The sequence below is a fragment of the Rattus norvegicus genome, chromosome 20 (genome assembly GCF_036323735.1).
Source record: "Rattus norvegicus strain BN/NHsdMcwi chromosome 20, GRCr8, whole genome shotgun sequence".
Lineage (NCBI taxonomy): Eukaryota > Metazoa > Chordata > Mammalia > Rodentia > Muridae > Rattus > Rattus norvegicus.
Window position 1 is genome coordinate 18,687,947 of NC_086038.1, and position 15,616 is coordinate 18,703,562.

The following is a 15,616-nucleotide window of genomic DNA, read 5'->3' on the forward strand; positions in this document are numbered from 1 at the left end:
CTGAGGCAGGACAGGAGGAGCAAAATTTCAGAGACGTGAGAAGGAAAAGGACCCAAAGCCTCCCCAAGCTCCAAAGAATCCCAGAATAATCAAGGTTGCCTGTAAACGACTGTGACATTGTTATTTTTTCATAGATATCATGTAGATGATGATTAGCAGTGGCTCAGGTAGGAGGCGTGGGTGTCTATGACCTTGGGCAGGAGGACTTCATCAGTTTCCCCAGATCGAGCCTGAGTCTCTCACACAAAAAGACTCCGGGTGGGTGGGTGAGCCTTTTTGCCCCACCAGCTGTGACCCTATCAGGTGCCCTCAGCAACCTCCCCGTGATAAGACAGTGCTGTCAAGTCCACTGCATCCTTCTTCTCGACTGTTGCTATGCAAATGATGAGCTTGGGCTCATACTCAACCCCGTGGTTAGGCCTGAATTTAACAACGTCTTCCATAAAATCGCCAGCTATGCTTCACAGGCTGGCTGGTCCTGACATTCTTCATGGTATCAATGTCCCCATTCCTGGTGTGGCTGGAACTCAGGTCCCTACAACTCTTGGGGAAACCTTCAGTCTAGCTTTGTCCCACCTCCTGTTTGCTCTCTGTTTTGTGTTTGCGGCTAAAGATGTGATTCCCCAGCTTTCAATTCCTGCCACCATGCCTGCTGACTGTGGCTTCCCCAACCCCTCTACCTCCTGCCCCATTGCCCCCAACCACCACAATGGGTTTTACTCTCTGAAACCTCGGAAAGCCAAACAAAACTCTTTATCGTTGCTTTTGTTCACAACGTTTTATCATAGCAATGGGAAAGACACTCACAGGGGTGGCTTGGGAGCATGAGAGGGGGAAGTAAGCACAAACAGCATGAAATCTTTTATGAAATGGAATCCTTCAGGGATGGTGGCTCATCCTATTATACCAGCCCAAGAAAGACAGAAAGGGGCAGGAAGATCCGAAGTTCAAGGTGGCTACACGGTGAGTTTATCTGGGTTATGTTGGTTCCTGCTTTAAAAACCAAAGCAAACAAAGGAACTGCAGAGGTGGACTCCATAAAAGGAAACCTGATTCAAGCCAAGGATGGTGGTGCATTCTCTAATCCTGTCCTCAAGAGGCTGAGGCAGGAGGATCTCAAACTCAGCCATTCTCAGGTGCCCAGTGATTTTGAGTCCAGCCTGCACAACATGAAAAGCAGGAACAGAACTGACCCAGGAATGTAAAAATCAGAGCAGGCCTTCTCTTCTCCCGAAAGCATTTCTTTTCCTGATATCAATGACTACTGCCTTCTAAGGCCTTTTCTCCCTTCTTTTTCTGGTACTGGGATTGAACTTAGGACCTAGAACATGCTAGGGATGTTCTTTACCATTGAGCTAAATCTTTGGCTTCTTTTTGCTTGTCATTTTGAAGACCAGGTTGACCTCAAACTTGTGATTTCCCTGCCTCAGCCTCCCCAGTAGCTGGGATGACAAGTGTGTGCTGCCATGCCCTGCTAAAGCTTACACTGAGGCTAGAATTTAAGCTATAATGAAGCATGGTTCATTTAGACTTCCAAATCTGATTGATTTCTATCTAATTTAGCTGTGTCCAACAGAAGAAGGTTAACCAAGGCCGGCCTGAAAGCCGAGCCGTCAGCACGTCACCTCTAACTAACCCCACAGACTTAAACTCATAATGCCAGCCTCTCTGCCTTAAAACAGACCCGTAATCTTACCGAGCCATCTTTGTGAGGTGTTGAATGGATTCCCCAGGTACTGCTGGCCAAGCACTTCCAGGAAGAAAGCAGTGTATTAAATATCACCAGGCCAGGTGCTTATCTCCCTGGGGACTATCTAGCAAATCTTTCCTTTGAAGCTGACTCTCTTCTGCCACTATGTCCCTTTTCTGAGTCCCACTTAGAGGCTGCATAAGCAGAAGAAATAGCAGAGTTAGCAAGTATGGTGGGAGAGGGGTTCGCTGCAGCGAGACACAGAAGAAGCAAGCCTGTAAGCTTTTCCTCCTGTTGATGAAATGATTGGCGTAGCACCATTGAGACTGGGTTTCTCTATGTAGACTGGGCTATCCTGAACTCGCTTTGTAGACCAGGCTGGCTTCCAACTCAGATCTGCCTACCTTTGGCTCTCCGGTGCTGGGATGAAAGTCACGTGCTACCACCACTTGGTGAAAATGTCAAGGTTTTGAGAAAGCAAGCGCACTTTGTGCTGGAGGACCCTCCAGTTTGCATATTATGGGCTAAGACATCAAATAGTCCAGTAGCCCATAATGCATCATATGACACACAAATCATAATAGTCTCAAAAAAAACCAAAACAAAAAAAAAAACCCCAAAAACCCCAAAAACAAACAAACAAACAAACAAAAACCCTAAATTTAATCTCAGGTTGTGAGATCCCGGAGAGAGTGCCAGGCTGGAAGACGTGACCAATGCCTGCACACCTGTGACAGCCTCCAACAGTGTTTGCAGAATCATCTCCACAGTCAGCGTTCAGGCAGGCAACTGATTAGAAAGCACTTTAGTTAATCCTTGAAAACAGGTTACTATTGGAAGGTCTGCCCTGCATCCTTAGGCAAACAAAAGTCATGAGGGCAAAATGTGGACTGATGTGGATATGATATTATTGTACACTGTGTAAAGATTATCCTTGCATTATTCAAATGCTGGTTTCTGTGCCCCCATGCCTCGTTATAATTATTATTCTGAGAGTCTCTCAGTGTTGTGTAAACATTGTTCCCCAATTTTTCCCTGATTGGTCAATAAAGAAGCTGATCAGCCAGTGATTGAGCAGGGGAGGGAGGGAATAGGGGTAGCTTCCTCCCAGCCTGGGGAGGGGCAGGAAAAGAGAGAAAGTGGGGATTTAGCCAGAGGAGAGGGCTCAGGAGACACCAGAAGAAAACAGTTGGAGCAGAAAAAAAAGCCAGTATCTTGGGGATTTTGGCCGGGAGGTAGCCAGATTATTTTAGAGGATTAAAATAGATTAATACTGCTCAGTTTTTGTGCCTTAAAGCTGTTAAATAGTCCCGCATCACTCATTTGGGAGCTCACTGGGTTGAGAGAAAACTACAATGTTTATGAAATCAAAGCTAACAGGCTAAAAAAAAAATGAAGTTTGCAGTAGGAAGGCAATCCAAGCAGTGAAGGGGGAGGGGCATCTGTTGGGGGCGGAGCATCTGTCCCACTTCTCTCTTCACACTGTCCCTAATTGGGCAGAAGTGCAAGGGATGCTCACTTCTTTATAGCTATTCTCTTAAAGGATTGAAAGCTCAGCTTACCTTCCTTTTATTTTGCTAAAGTTCGATCAATCTATTCCAAGACAGGAAGCCTGGAATAATAGATGCCAGGAGCCTTCCAGTGTTGCTATGGACACTTGGGTGTTTACATCAGATTCCCTTGCCACCTGCAGCTGGAATATGAGTAAAGACAGGGACCCAGAGTCCACTTGGGACATGGGCAGGTTGAATGGCATCACTGGTGTCAGTGAACATCTCAGTGGTTCTTGCTGCAGGTAGGTTGCATCTAGCCCGTCTAGTGTTCTACTCCCAGAGACCTTGGTGGTCGTCATCTGTATGGTTCAGCCTATTTCTCCAAAGGCTAGAAGTGCCTGTGAGAGGGCTCAGTGGGTAACAAAGCTTGCAACCAGGCCTGGCAACCCAAGCTGTCCCCTAACCTCTACATGTATGCACAACATGCTTGCACATGCACATGTACGCACGCACACACACACCTTTTATAAAGGCCTATGCAAATTTGAGTCTTACTAGGTTGGCTCCAATTTCACTATTTTGGGGGTTAGGGGGTGACAGGGAAGCATTTGCTGTTAAGGCTCACATGGGTGAGCACGTGGAGGGTACGTGCACAAGGCTCCAATTTTACTTTTTTTTGGAGGGGGCGGATAAGCATTTGCTGTTAAGGCTCCCTGCAAGAGGAAAAATCCCGATAGCCATATTTGGGTCTCGTCCTCAGAGGGGAGAAGGAGATTCTATTCCTTAAAGTGATCTGACAGAGAAGTGGGTAAGGCAGGCAGAATCCGCCATCAGAGTCTGCCACTGCTGTTCACAGGAGTGTAAGCAGAAACCCAGCCAAAGGTCAAATATTTCCATTCCTCCCATGGTGCTTAACTTGCCTGCCATAAGCCTCAGCTCTTCACATTTCATACCTGTTGCCGGATGTTATACGTTATTCCTTTTGAAAGTGCATTATTAAAAATTGTTAGAAATGAGAACCATGGGCATTCCTGTGCGGAACAGTGGGCCAGAGAGACACGTGACAGCCGTGGAAGTGACCTGAGAACAGGTCTCAGATCTCTGGGCTCCTTCCTGGCCTTTCCCCCATCGAGCACGGGTGATGGATACTGCAGTTGCTGAAGAGAGGCAGCCGGGATGGCAGTGACTCTGCCATTCCAAGTTGTGCCCACAGGGGTGAGTTAGTCCAGTCATGTGGACTCAGCCTTTAATGAGGCCAAGACATCATCTCCCATGGCTGATGTGAAGGACGGGTAAACTAAGGCTGCCAAGAAGCGTAGAACAATTGCAGGTGCTCAGGGGACCACGGTTACTATCGCCATGAATATCCTCGACACTTAAGGTGCAGGGAGGGCGAATTCCATTCTTTGTAGAAGCCTGGGGATGGCCAATGCGGACTATGTGCGGTCATTTCATAAGCCACACTTAAGAGAGCTGCTCTCAATAACTCTAACAGAAGAAATGGCAATACCCACTGATTTCCTTTAAGACAGCCAGGCTTCCTTTGAGGCTCCTCCTCCTCCCTTCTCTTCATTAACATCTATTTAGAAAGACACATCTATACATGTATGAGCACATATGACATACAGTATGTGTGGAGGTCACAGGGCAGCTTGCAGGAGTCTGTTTTCTACTTCTGCCATGTGAGTTCTGGGGGATTGAATGTAGGTCAGCAGGTCAGCAGGCCTGGTGGCATGAGCTACCTTTACCCACTGAACTGTCTCCCCAACTCTTCCTGCTTGGCTGTTCTGCTATAGGATCTCACGGACCTGGGCTGGCCTTGAACTCCCTGTTGCAGTAAAGGATGCCTTTGAATTCCTGCCTTCACCTCTCAGGGGCTATGCCACCATGCCTAGGTTTATGTAGCACTGGGGACTAAACCCAGGGCCCATGAATGCTAGCTAGGCACTTGGACCAACTGGGGCTACATCCAGCCTGGGACACAGATGCCACTCCAAGACAACCTGACACACGGGGCTTAAAAACAAATACACTAGGGGTTGGGGATTTAGCTCAGTGGTAGAGCGCTTGCCTAATAAGCGCAAGGCCCTGGGTTCTGTCCCCAGTTCCGAAAAAAAGAAAAAGAAAGAAAAAAAAACCCCAAATACACTAAATGATGACATCCAGGATTCCTGCCCCACCCAATTCTCTCATCTTCGGATGCCCAAGTCCATGACATAAGATTGCAGAATCATCACCATCAAATCTACACATACCCTCCCATACACTTAGACCACTCCTGGACATGTACAGTACCAACTGCAGTTACTACAGTCACATTGCTTTATACAGGGAGCAATGACAGAGGTCAGCACATGCTCGGCACTGATGCGATCCGAGTCAGGGGTGTGGTGTGGAGGAGCATGGGGCAGAGACAACGGGCTGCAGTCAGAGATGTCCTGACCAGTGTTTCCTAGCTAGATGGACATCTGAAAATCACCTCTGGAGCTTTAGAAACTCACCCCTTCTCACTCCCATCCCCCAACCTCCATGCTTAATGGGCAAGTCTCTCTGTGGACATCTTTTGTTTAGAAAAGAACCGTAAGGGATTCGTTTGTGCACCTGCAGTTAAGACCTCTGAGTCAGCGGCATGCAATACAATTCAACTCACAGGTACATTGAAATTCCCATGCCTGGTCCTGCCCAGGCCAACTGAGTCAGGGACTGAGCCATCCTGGCGTTAAAAGTTCTCACGGGTGGGAAAACTGTCTGGAAGGAGCTGACAGATGAAGTTACCATTCTACTCCTATGCCCAAATGGGGCTCACGGATGACTATGGGGCATCGCTGAAAGGGAATGATGGGGAAAGAAGGAAGTGGTTCACAGACTGACCGTGACTGAGACCTGGTAGGGGTGGACAGGGATGCTAACCTCTCGTGTCCCCTCAGGCTCTGGCATCCACGTGTCTTTACTCAGCCCGAGATCCTGGGATGGCACAGTATGACTGCTAATGTTAAATGTCAACTTGACTGATCAAGAATTGATGGGGATGGGCCTCGAGCAATGACTGGGAGGCCGAGGCTATCTTGACTCAATTAGTTAATGTGGGAAGATGCATCTTAATTAAGGTTAATTGTGGGTAGGACCATTTCCTAGGGCAGGGACCCAGGACCTTGCTTGTCAGTGGAGAACGTGCATCTTGTACTAGCAACACTGACTGCACTCAGTGACCGACCATGGAAGCAGTGAGATCAGCTGCTTCAAAGCTTTGACTTTCCTGCAAGGACAGACAGACTGGACAGACTTTGTCCTGAACTGTAGCCTAAAATCAATCCTTAAGTTGTTATTGTCAGGCCATTTCGCGAAAGCAACAGGAAAAGAAGCTAAGATCTTGGGGTTAGGGGGTGGAGGCCCAGGCTGATCACCTTGTATCTCAACTGTACGTTAATTATGGTTAATGTACAAACAGATTAGTCAGCAGGATGATGAAGCAGAGGCCATTCTCAGAGAGGGCAGGGCCTGCTCTGTAGAAGAAAGCTCACAGAGTTCATTTGTGTCCATTCCCTACCCTGAATTTGTCAGAGCAATTCTGGCTGGACAGTGATGTGTAGCTTTGAACCTAAAAGCAAGCCAGAGACCAGTAGTTTTGGGAATGCTTAACGTTCAAAATATATGCCATGCTTCCCAACTCAACGGCACCCCGGAGAAGGGATCTTGTGAAATCTGTAAGCACAGATATAAGGGGGAAAGACAGACTACCCGTTGTCTTTGTATTGTCTGTGTGTGTGGGTGCATTCCCTGTGTGCATGCATGTGTACCGCTGGTGTGCCAGGCTCCTGGGAGACCTGAAGGTGGCACTGGAGGCACTGGGACTGAACTTACAGACGTTGTGAGCCATCATGTGGGTAGTAGGGATTGGAGCTGGGTCCTCAGCAAAAGCATCCAGTGCTTTTTTTTTTTTTTTTTTTCTCTTCTTTTTTTCGGAGCTGGGGACCGAACCCAGGGCCTTGCGCTTGCTAGGCAAGCGCTCTACCACTGAGCTAAATCCCCAACCCCACAGCCAGTGCTTTTAATAGCTGAACCTTCTATCCAGCCCCAGACCCTTCATTTTTGATAGAAGGCACCCAAGACCTTCAGCAAACATTTCTTCTTAGGCTCTCCCAGGGCAACAGGAGGTACTTTTCTGCCATTTGCTCTTCCCAGAATCTCCTGCTTCTCTCATCCTCCACAGTTAACACACCTTCTCAAAATTTTGTTTCTCTCTTTTAAAAGTTAAAGGTGTTCATACGAACAAAGTGGAAAATAAAAAAAAAAAAAGCTACATGGAATAGCCAGATACTGTGGCACCCAAATCCAACAGTCACCGTTTGGAAAGCCTGAACAGAGGGGAAGTAGTCGGGTAGATAGCTCCATGGATGAATGGTGGCCATGTGCAATGCCAGCACTTGGAAGGCAGAGACAAGTGTCCCTGGAACAAGTAGACAAGCCAGACTAGTGATATTAGTTAGCTCTGGTTCCAAGAGGGACTCTGGGTCAATGACTAAGGAGGAGAGTAATCAAGAAAGACAGACGATACCGACTTCAGACCTCTGTAAGTACATGTGTGTGCGCGTGTGTGGACGGACACACACACACACACACACACACACACACACACACACACACAGGTTCATATATTTGAATGCTGGGTCCACTGATGGTAGGACTACTTGAGAAGAATTAGGATTGGGGGTATGGCCTTGTTGGAAGAAGGTGTGACTGGGGGTAGGTAGCTTTGCGATTCTGCTTGTGGATCAGATTTAAGCCCTCAGTTGCTGCTCCAGCACCATGCCTGCCTGCCTGGCACCATGCTCTCAGCCATGATGCATAATGCTCCAATACCATTAGAGAACAGATATTTACATTGTGATTCATAATAGTAGCCAAACTACAGTTATGAGGTAGCAATGAAAATAATTTTAAGATTGGCGGTCACCACATCATCCAGTCTATTAAGGGGTTGCACTGTTAGGAAGGTTGAGAGCCACTGCCATAGCTTTTTCTAAGACTGAAGATGCTAACGACCTCCATCTTTCCACAGATCATTAGTCCTAAGTCCGCCCTGTCTGGGTAACAGCTACCAACCAAGCCAGGGACGCAAGGAACATGGAGAACACTTAGTTTTGATTTCTACTTTGATTCTGATGTGGTCATTGAGGTTTCAAAAACCCATGCCAGGTCTAGTGTCTGTCTGTCTGTCTGTCTGCCTGCCTGCCTGCCTGCCATGTCTAGTGTCTGTCTCTCTCTCTCTCTCTCTCTCTCTCTCTCTCTCTCTCTCTCTCTCTCTCTCTCTCTCTCTCTCTCTCTCCTGCTTGTGGATCAGCCTGTAAGCTCTCAACTACTGCTCCAGGACCATGTCTGCCGCCATGATGCCAGCCATGATGGTCATGGACTAACTCTCTGAAAACGGACGCAAATTCTCAATCACATGCTTCCTTTTATAAGTTGCCTTGGCCATGGTGTCTCTCCACAGATATGGTGTGGTGCTGATGGCGGGGGGGGGGGGGGGGATCTCAATTTCACACCTTTGCTCTGAAACAAACAGCTAGTAAGAAATGACGGCCATACATAGTTCTGCTTAATGAGGAGTCCACAATGGGTCTTGTGTGAGTTTTGTGGGGTTCCATTAAAACCCAGAGAATGACATCAGTATATTGTCTAACACCTCATGTAACTGGAAACATGCAAAAACCAGGGTGAGCATAGTAGGCCCTTTAGAAAGTCTCTGTCAACAACTGGTGACACCAGGCACCCAGGAGAGCCTAGTCAATTACTAGTTTATTACCACAGGCTGTCTCGGACTTACGCCCACCTAAAACCCATGACATAGGCCACACCTAAAATCATTATACAAAGGTTATTTTTCCTTCATGTTGGACACTCAAAAGCCTCTGTACTTCCCTTTGGAAGACCTGCTCATTAGGAACACTCTAGCCAGTGTAATGTGGCGGTCACTGCAGGTCATTGTGAAGTACGACACACACCCGTGGGTATGACATGGGCATGCCCAGACACGTGGGCGTAACCCGAGGGCTGACCACCTATTGCTGAACTCTAGCTTGGGTGTGGGTGGCTGTCATCACCTTACGTTGTCAGATACCACAAGCTACTTCAGGTTGGTTTATGGTCTGCACAGGTCACTGGGACCCCACGGTGATCATTCAAACCAGGCACTGTGTGTATCTCCACATTTTTCTAGAACTATTCTCGAGCCATGTGCAGCAGGACTGTGTTCCTGGGTCTTCTTATAGCAGGCACGACCCAGTCAACCAGAAAACCAGAAAGAAGAAACTAAACAAGCAATGAACGAGCCCACAGAGATTCTGGGACAACGGGAAACACCACCACGGCTTGGGAAGCCCTGAACTGAGTAGATCCAAAGGAGGACTGATGTAACCTATGACAGCTTGTCATATACTTCCAGTGGACATGCACACTTCACCTGGGCACCATTCGCATGAATAGAGTTGGCCGACTGAACAGCAAACGCATTTGAGTTAGAGACAAGAAAGGTATAGGTGTCCTTTCTAAGAGGCCACAAGTTTCCCTCTGTGGGATATGGGGGGTGGTGGGGAGGGGGGACTGCTTGCAAAAGAGAGAGCCATTTCAGATTATGGTACAGCTAATGGTTTTCTTTAACTGGCTAGTACTTGCAAATCTACAAACACTAAATCAAAAGTAGCATAGATGTATAGATATATATATATAGATAGATACATATAGACATAGATGATATACATATATAAATGAAGATATAGACTATAGATATGGTTATATAGATTATGTAGATATATAGATTAGATATAGACTGTATAGATTAGCAATAGATGATATAGATATGGATGAGGATATAGAGACAGGGACAGACACTTAGACACCGACATCGACATCTGCTGTTGCTATGGGACTGAGCGCTTACCTGCTCTTTGGATGGCACCAGAAGCTCCTCGATCATCATGCTGTCCCGCGCATAGGAGCTTCTGTTCAGGGTGTAGGACCTATCCGAACTGAAGGAGCGAAGGCTGTTGTATTTACAGTCACCCATTCGATGGTGGGAGGTGACGATGAGATGCGAGAAAATAAAGGCATGCAACTTTAAGAACAGGCAAGATGGCTAAAAATACCAACAAATGTGCTTTTTTTTTTTCCTTCAAGGTATCAAAATTAAATTCTTTAGGTGGACTGAATTTCACAACTGAGATTTTAAAATGTGGCCAATTTGATCAAATCTGAGATGGTGACTTCGGTGACTATGGCACTGAACCAGCACGGTGTTGGAGAGCCTGTCTGATAGCACTAGTTTCTTTCTTTTTTTAATGATTATTTATTTTATATGCATTGGTGTTTTGCCTGCATGTTTGTCTGCGTGAAGATGCCAGATCCCCCAGAACTGGAGGAACAGACAGCTGTGAGCCGCCATGTGGTTGCTGGGAATTGAACCCACGTCCTCTGGAAGAGTAGCCAGTGCTCTTAACCACTGAGCCATCTCTCTGGCCCCAACGAGAGTGCTTCTTAGGAGGAGGGCTTTGTTAGAGGTGCCTCTTCCAGTCCAAGTCCGCTGCTTTTCACACATAGCTGGAACTATGTCTGCTGAGGTGGGGTGAGTGAGTGGATCGTTGACTATCAGCTATGGCCTTGCATACTAAGAGCTTTGGTTGTAGCTGTCTCTCAGGGACGCTTTCAAGACGGGAAATAGAAACGTAGCCACATGCGTTTGTTGGTCATGTTCCCTCATTCCCTGTATTCATATCCTGGTTTTTCCTTGGTTTGACTTCTTTTTTCTTTCTTCCTTCTTTCTTTCTCTTCCTCCTTTCTTTCTTTCTTTCTTTTCCTTCCTTCCTTCCTTCCTTCCTTCCTTCCTTTCTTCCTTTCTTTCTTTCTTTCTTTCTTTCTTTCTTTCTTTCTTTCTTGCTATTTATTCTTTCTAGACACTTCCATTGACTGTCTTTAAATTTCCAGGGTGCAGCCCACACTCTGCCTGTATGGACCCTTAAACTAAAAGCCAGTAGATTATGAGGATATGGGGAGATGATCTAAAATATTATCTTGGTTAAGGCGACATATATCTACCTAAGTCCCGCGAAGCAGGGTTACCACTAATCTGGCTCTTCCGGTAATGGCTTTCTCATGATCCTCTGGGGAGAACGAGGATGGTGGCTTAGAGAAACAGCTCGAGTTTCCACTCACGCTACCCTACTTAACTGGCAGGCTTTCAGAAAAGGATATCCTGTCACCTCTTTGTGACGAGCTTTCCCATCTGACCATTCATGAAGCAGAGCTTCAGGACGGGAAAGCACTGAGGTGAAGCCTAGACTTGACTCCCAGCCATGAATATCTCCAACTATCTTGGGGTCCTCATTGGTATAGGGAATGAGGGCCATGGGACATTAGTAGCTTGCTTCTAATATTGCCCACTTAACTGATAAACTGGGTCTAAGCTAGAGTCTTGGCATCGTCGCCACCGCCCGTTGACCCAGTCAGATTTTGGCATCATCTTTGTCTTGTGCGCATGCGCACACGGGAAGCGAGAAAAGCCTAGAATAGGGATTGCGTGCCCCCTTGGCACAGAGGGATTTCTCTCCCCTGCTAGTGCCTGCTAGCTGAAGTATCACCAGCCATCACACATATCATTCTAAGGGCTGCACAGAGGCTGGGTCGTTGCTCCAGGACTAGAGTCTCAGCTCTCTCCGAATCTCATGCTCATGGTTCTGACTCAGAACTAACGTTCATTCCAAGGCCGTTACCAAACATGCTTAGCAAATATGTACTGACTGTGTCCAGCACCATCCAGGCATAGAGGCGCTTCCCCAGCAAGCTGCCCCGCTGCCCTGTCATGCCGATCACGTGACCAAGCTTCCTTTCTCATCTTTGTTTCTTCCTTTTGCTCCTCTTTCTAGACCCTTAGCTCCCCTTCAACACAGCAGACACTTCTCTTGAGCGCTTCCTTTCAACATGGTCCTTCTATTTTCTAAACCCCACATTTCTTCAAATCAGGACCGGCATTCCATGATGCATCAGAGGTGGACCGTAGCTGTATCCTATCTAGGCAAACATTTAAAAGCTTTTAAGATGGCTTACATCATTGCGATCCTTTCGGCTTTCAAACCTAAGATTTGTGGATTCTTCACCTCCCTGTTTGTCCGTGAGTGGCAGCTGCAGGTCAGAGCTCAGACTTGGTCCTTGCCACAGAACTGCTTCAAGTTGTGATTGCTAATGATCATCCCAGACCTGCTTTGATCGGGCAGATAGAACCCAAGAAACCTATCAAGCGTTAAGCCAAGGCCCTGATTCACCACACAGGACCTCAGGACCAGAAAAATGTTGACTATTTACACAAAGACGTCTAGAAAGCTTTAGGTTGATTTGTTGTTATTTTGATTTGCTTTTTCAAGACAGGGCTTCTTACTTAGCCTTCCCTGGCTGACCTGGAAGTTGCTCTGTAGACCAGGCTAGCCTCAAACTCAGAGGAGTTTGGAGGCAGGGGCTAAAGGTGTGCACAGTCACCACGCATGCGCCTTGCAGTTGTTTTTTTAAACTAAGGTCAGAGAGATTATTTGTAGCCATCGTTGTAACTTAAGTGTTAGATGCAGGACCAGTTAGAACACCATGCTTCCTTGGGCAAAAAACGTTATTAGGATGTCTAGGACAGCTCAAACAAGCAGCCACCAGCGAACAGACTTTTTCTTTAGAACCAACAGACCCCTTTCACTTGGGTCAGGCATTCTACAAAACTTGTTAAGGAAGGAGCATTTCTTAAGTATCCATTCACTACTGTATAGGTAAAATTCCTTTTCATAAATTTGAATTTTTTTCCTTTCCCAAGAATAACTGATTCCCTAAAACCAAAAAAAAAGTTTGGTTTTTTTTTTGTTTGTTTGTTTATTTTTTAAAAAAGCACATTGCAGGCCAGCACAGCACAGCACAGCACAAATGCCCCCAAACAAAAAACAAAGGAACAAAATATGGCAATCTGGGCTGGGGACAGGCAGAGGAACACTACAAAAGCGGCACATTTCTTACCTTATCTTGGGACTATTTTAAAGTATTTTTAGGGAAAAAACAAACGTAAAACCAGGAGAAACAGAATGTAAAAATAAAATAAAATCAGACAGGGGGAAAAAGAAAAAAAAACACAAATGTTATAGTTGAATGAATCATACAGTGGATGTCCTTTTAAATGTTACACTCAGAATAACTGACTTGATAATGCTCTAACGATATGCTTTAGAAACATTAAATTATTGTTTAAAAGAGATAGCTATACGCTATACACACACGCCATGAGAAATATTTGCCTCTGACCACAACATGCATCACCAATGTGAAAAAACATGGCGTCTGCGTAACACTGATCGGTAATGGCTTAGTCAAAATCAGAGGCAGGAAATCCTTAAAATTATCTTAAGACAGGAAAAAAAAATCACAAGAGGCAATACTAGGGTTTCAGAGCTCACTGGAAGCAAATGGCTAGAATTTTCTAGCAAGGAAGGAGAAAGAGGCTTGCTGTGGGAGCATAAATGGTACCCAATTCTATATAAAAGGCAAAATCGAGATGCTTGAAGGGCCCAGATGTTTTCCTTATAACTTTTCAGAATCTGTGATTGAAATATTGCACATTTTAAAAGTCCCCTCCCCCTTCTCTTCTTGTGGTGACACCTGTTCCAATCAGATCTGCAAACCTTTTAGGAATGTATCTATAAAGAAACGCTTCTATTAGCTCAGGTTGAGATTCTGAAGAAAAGGCCAGCAGTATCTACACTGGTTTCACTAACACACTGGGAACAATCCCCGAGGTTTACTTTGTGGGAAGTTCCATTTATTATTAGACAATGACACTTTTTACAGCGGATTCCTAAACCATAGGAAAATGTCCTCAGGGCTCTCGCTTAGAAGGTTTAATTATTAGCTTTAAAATAACTTGACAGTCAGCAAACACGGTGCTGAGCCACACCAGGGGAAAGGGAGTCCCAGTCTCTTAGACAAGGTCCTGTTCCTTCACACAGTGAGTGACTTGGAAGTCAAGGCTTTCTCCCTTCAGCCGTGAGAACTGAATTCGCGCCATTGCTGACTGGGACTCTTCATAAGTCACAGTCACAGTCCTAACAGGCTCGTTGGCCAACACTGGAAAGGCACAACCTCCGTTGCCATGCATGGCAGACAGTTTACAGTTTGTTCTTATCGTCAAGGGTGCTGCCTAGCAACCACGAATTAATTCTTCACTAACCTATATGCCTAATGATCTGTATAGAAATTTCTTACATATCGTAACTAGAAAGGTCTTCCAGTCTGGAGCAAGCTGCTCTTGAAACATGAGACTGGGGGATGGTTTTTGCCCATTTATCAGGGAGCTTGTGCGGTTCCATGTTGGAAACCGACTGCGAAGTGGCAGGAAGAAAAGGAGCAAAGATTGACTTGTTCTAGCACAGGAGACTACACATTGCAAATAATGGAAAAAACAAAACTGTGTGGTGTGCACACGCGTGTGTGCACGTGTGCGAGCGTGTGCGAGCGTGTGTTCACATCAAGAGCATTCCACAGGATTCACATTGCATCCAAAGAGCGCATTCTGGCGTCATGGGGGAGATGGAAATGATGCTGACTCAGGACAGATCATGGTGGTTGTAAGCAAACTCTGAAAAAGAAAAACACAATCCCCCGCAATAAGAACAGTACCTGGCAGAACGGGCTCCGAGACTGAAGCCCACATAGCCCTCGGCAGGCAGGGAGTCATCGCCCAGCTCCTTGAGGTCCTGTGGCCCGAGATACTTGTCAGTGTCCCCTGTGATGGCATCTTCACCTGCAGGTGGAGAACAAGCCAGTCAGGAGCCCTCCCTCTCGACTATGTGGCAATCAGGGAGAAAACTGACGCTCACGGTCTTATCTCCTTTCCCGGTGCCCCTGTAGATTTTTATTTAACTGCCATCCAGAAAGAAACAGTGAAGGGAGAGGTTAGTTCCCCATTGCAGGGGCTGACCAAAGTAGCAAGCTCAGTTAGTGTTAATGATCAATGTAAGCATGACCCCTGACCCGTTCCTGCCCGCCAGGTTCAGTTAGATAGACTGGAGCTAATCTCTCAGGTGAGTTTTCCTCTTTACCACCCCTGGTGACGACATCTTGTTTGAAAGGACACAGTAAGGCCCATGTCACTAATTCTGTCCTTAGAGCGAGGAAAGGGAACAGTTTTATTTAGTTGACAACTTGTGCTCGTTCGTGTGAACATGCAAAGTGCACCTGTGAGGTCAGAGGGCAACCGTGTGAGTCAGTTCTCTGCCTCCACGATGTGGGTTCCGGGATCAAACTTAGTCAGGCTTAGCAAGGGCTTTTAAACCAACTGAGCTAAATCACCTGCCTGGGAATGAAACTGGTGTCTGTTCTTTAAACCGTTTTACTCTTAGGATTTCAGGCTGGGGCACAT

The 15,616-nt window shown here is 46.4% G+C and overlaps 1 protein-coding gene across 52 annotated transcripts in view; it reads right to left on the reverse strand.

Moving 5' to 3' along the window:
• The window catches only part of Ank3 (ankyrin 3), a 623,484-nt gene that overhangs the window by 86,640 nt on the left and 521,228 nt on the right, over positions 1-15,616 (reverse strand). For 41 of the 52 annotated variants that reach the window (XM_063279273.1, XM_039098850.2, XM_063279282.1 and 38 more), the window contains 2 exon segments: positions 14,875-14,998; positions 10,121-10,223 (listed from right to left, as the gene is read on the reverse strand). In XM_063279273.1, the coding sequence (XP_063135343.1) occupies positions 10,121-10,223; positions 14,875-14,998 (227 nt within the window). 52 annotated transcript variants of the gene reach the window in all.